Genomic DNA, 1,939 nt, shown 5'->3' with positions numbered 1-1,939 from the left:
TGACCATAATCTCATTTTTTGCTCCATGTAAGAGTAACCTCTGGAAAGCTGAGAAGTAACGTCATGACCCTTAGATAATTAGAACAGCCATTGAGAGGTAGGACGCAAACTGACAATGGTTACAAGAAATTAGAAAACTGCCAGGGAACTCACGTCTTCTGCATTCAGGCAAGGTGCCATGTGGATGGCACCTGGTAGGCAACAGTTGACTTTGATTATAGTGTTGTCACGTTTGTTTGTCGCCCCCCAGTTTCAGCCATGCCTAGAACCCCTCACTGTGGTCCCCAGGTAGGTGAAAAACATATTCTCTCCCAATTCATTCTGTGGAAAGCTGTGATTTGAATCACCTTTGTCTCCCTCCTGCAAAATAACCATTGACACTAAACTAGAAAGCATCTCAAGAGATTCTAAATAAAAATTCCATCAAAGGAAGGCATTAAAACCAATGAGTCAATTCTGAGGGCTGTTTGCTTTCTAGTAACCAAGAGCCTTCAAAGAATAGGATGGGTTTCAGGCTCGGAGAGCTATGACAGAAAATACTACTGCTTTCCTTTTTCTCCTCCTACCCCGAGTCTCTGTCTCTCCTCAGTACCTTCCACAGAGCCCCTTTCACATCCTTGTTCCTCAGAGTATAAATCAGAGGATTGAGCATAGGGGTAAGTATAGTATAAAAAAGGGCAACAAACTTCCCCTTGTTTTCAGAATACTTATGGATGGGCTGGAGGTACGTGTAAATTCCTGAGCCATAAAACAGAGAAACCACCACAAGGTGGGATCCACATGTTCCAAAAGCCTTTCTACGTCCAGCCACTGACTTGATCTTGAGCACAACCCTGGCAATGTGAGCATAGGAGCCTAGGATCAGAGCTGCGGGGAAGACCAGGATGATGGTTCTAGCCACAAACATCTTGGCCTCTGTTCCTCCTGTGTCCTCACAAGCCAGCTTCAGGAACATAGGCATCTCACAGAAGTAGTGGTTCAGCTGATGGCCGCAAATAGGCATAGCCATCGCGAGGCTGGTCTGGATCATAGAATTCACAAGGCCTACCACCCAGGAGGCCATAGCTAGTGTCTGGCAGAGAACGGGGTGCATGATGGTCGTGTAGTGGAGTGGACGGCACACAGCGGCATAGCGGTCAAAAGCCATCGCCGCCAGGAGCACGCACTCTGTGGAGGCCAGAGAAAGGAAGATGTAGAGCTGGGCCACACACCTTGCAAAACTGATGGTTCTGTCCAGTCCGTGGAGGTTGACCAGAAGCTGGGGCACAGTGCTGGTGGTGTAGCAGAGATCCAGGAAGGAGAGGTGGGAGAGGAAGAAGTACATGGGCGTGTGCAGCCGGAGGTCCAGTCGGGACAGAGCGATGATAGTAGTGTTGCCGAGGAGAGTCAGGGAGTAGGAAATGGAAATGAAGATAAAAAGGATGAGTTCTAGGTGAGGCCAATCTGAGAAGCCCACCAGAAGGAAACTATCACCCCAGCTGTTGTTGGAACTGCCCATGGCCTTTGACCTGCGCAGCTAGAAGACAATTCTGTGCTTCCTATGAGGAATATGGGTTGCAGCACTGTTCTAAGTATCCAACAACTGTCCTCAAATCACAGGTTTTATTTTCTTCTCTTCCATTCAGTTGTGTCTGTCCAGTCTTCTTTCCCTTCTTTTCTGTAGACTGGTGATCACTAGATGAGCATGCAACCACTGTTTGATCTCTGGTTCTATTGCCTATTCATTACCTTTTATCCAGAGCACTCAGTTCTTTGACTCCACTACTTTCTTTCCCCAGACATATCATGCATCACTCCCATTTAGTACGGAGATCCAAATATAGCCATGTGGAAACTGCTTTTCAGAAGCTAAAAGTGGAATTTGGGTGCCACTAGCAAGTAGAATATCTGCCAGTCTGGCACGTTCAAGGTCCTGAGTTCAGTCCATAGTACTACAGAG

At 47.2% G+C, this 1,939-nt stretch overlaps 1 protein-coding gene across 1 annotated transcript; it reads right to left on the bottom strand.

The window, feature by feature from the left end:
• Window positions 1-562: 562 nt before the first annotated feature.
• LOC150044632 (olfactory receptor 2Y1-like) lies at window positions 563-1,532 on the bottom strand. Its single transcript, XM_090321233.1, has one exon. The coding sequence runs from the start codon at window positions 1,496-1,498 to the stop codon at window positions 563-565; it is 936 nt and encodes a 311-aa protein (XP_090177359.1). The 5' UTR covers window positions 1,499-1,532.
• Between the last annotated feature and the right edge of the window lie 407 nt (window positions 1,533-1,939).

This window comes from Megascapheus bottae, chromosome 29 (assembly GCF_031878675.1).
Source record: "Megascapheus bottae isolate mThoBot1 chromosome 29, mThoBot2.hap1, whole genome shotgun sequence".
Classification (NCBI taxonomy): domain Eukaryota; kingdom Metazoa; phylum Chordata; class Mammalia; order Rodentia; family Geomyidae; genus Megascapheus; species Megascapheus bottae.
The sequence above is the reverse complement of the archived record's forward strand: the minus strand, read 5'-3'. Positions and strand labels throughout refer to the sequence as shown.

What these genes read in the sequence shown, in the direction of transcription:
- LOC150044632 (XM_090321233.1), bottom strand. Translation starts at nt 1,498, where the DNA reads ATGGGCAGTTCCAACAACAGCTGGGGTGATAGTTTCCTTCTGGTGGGC.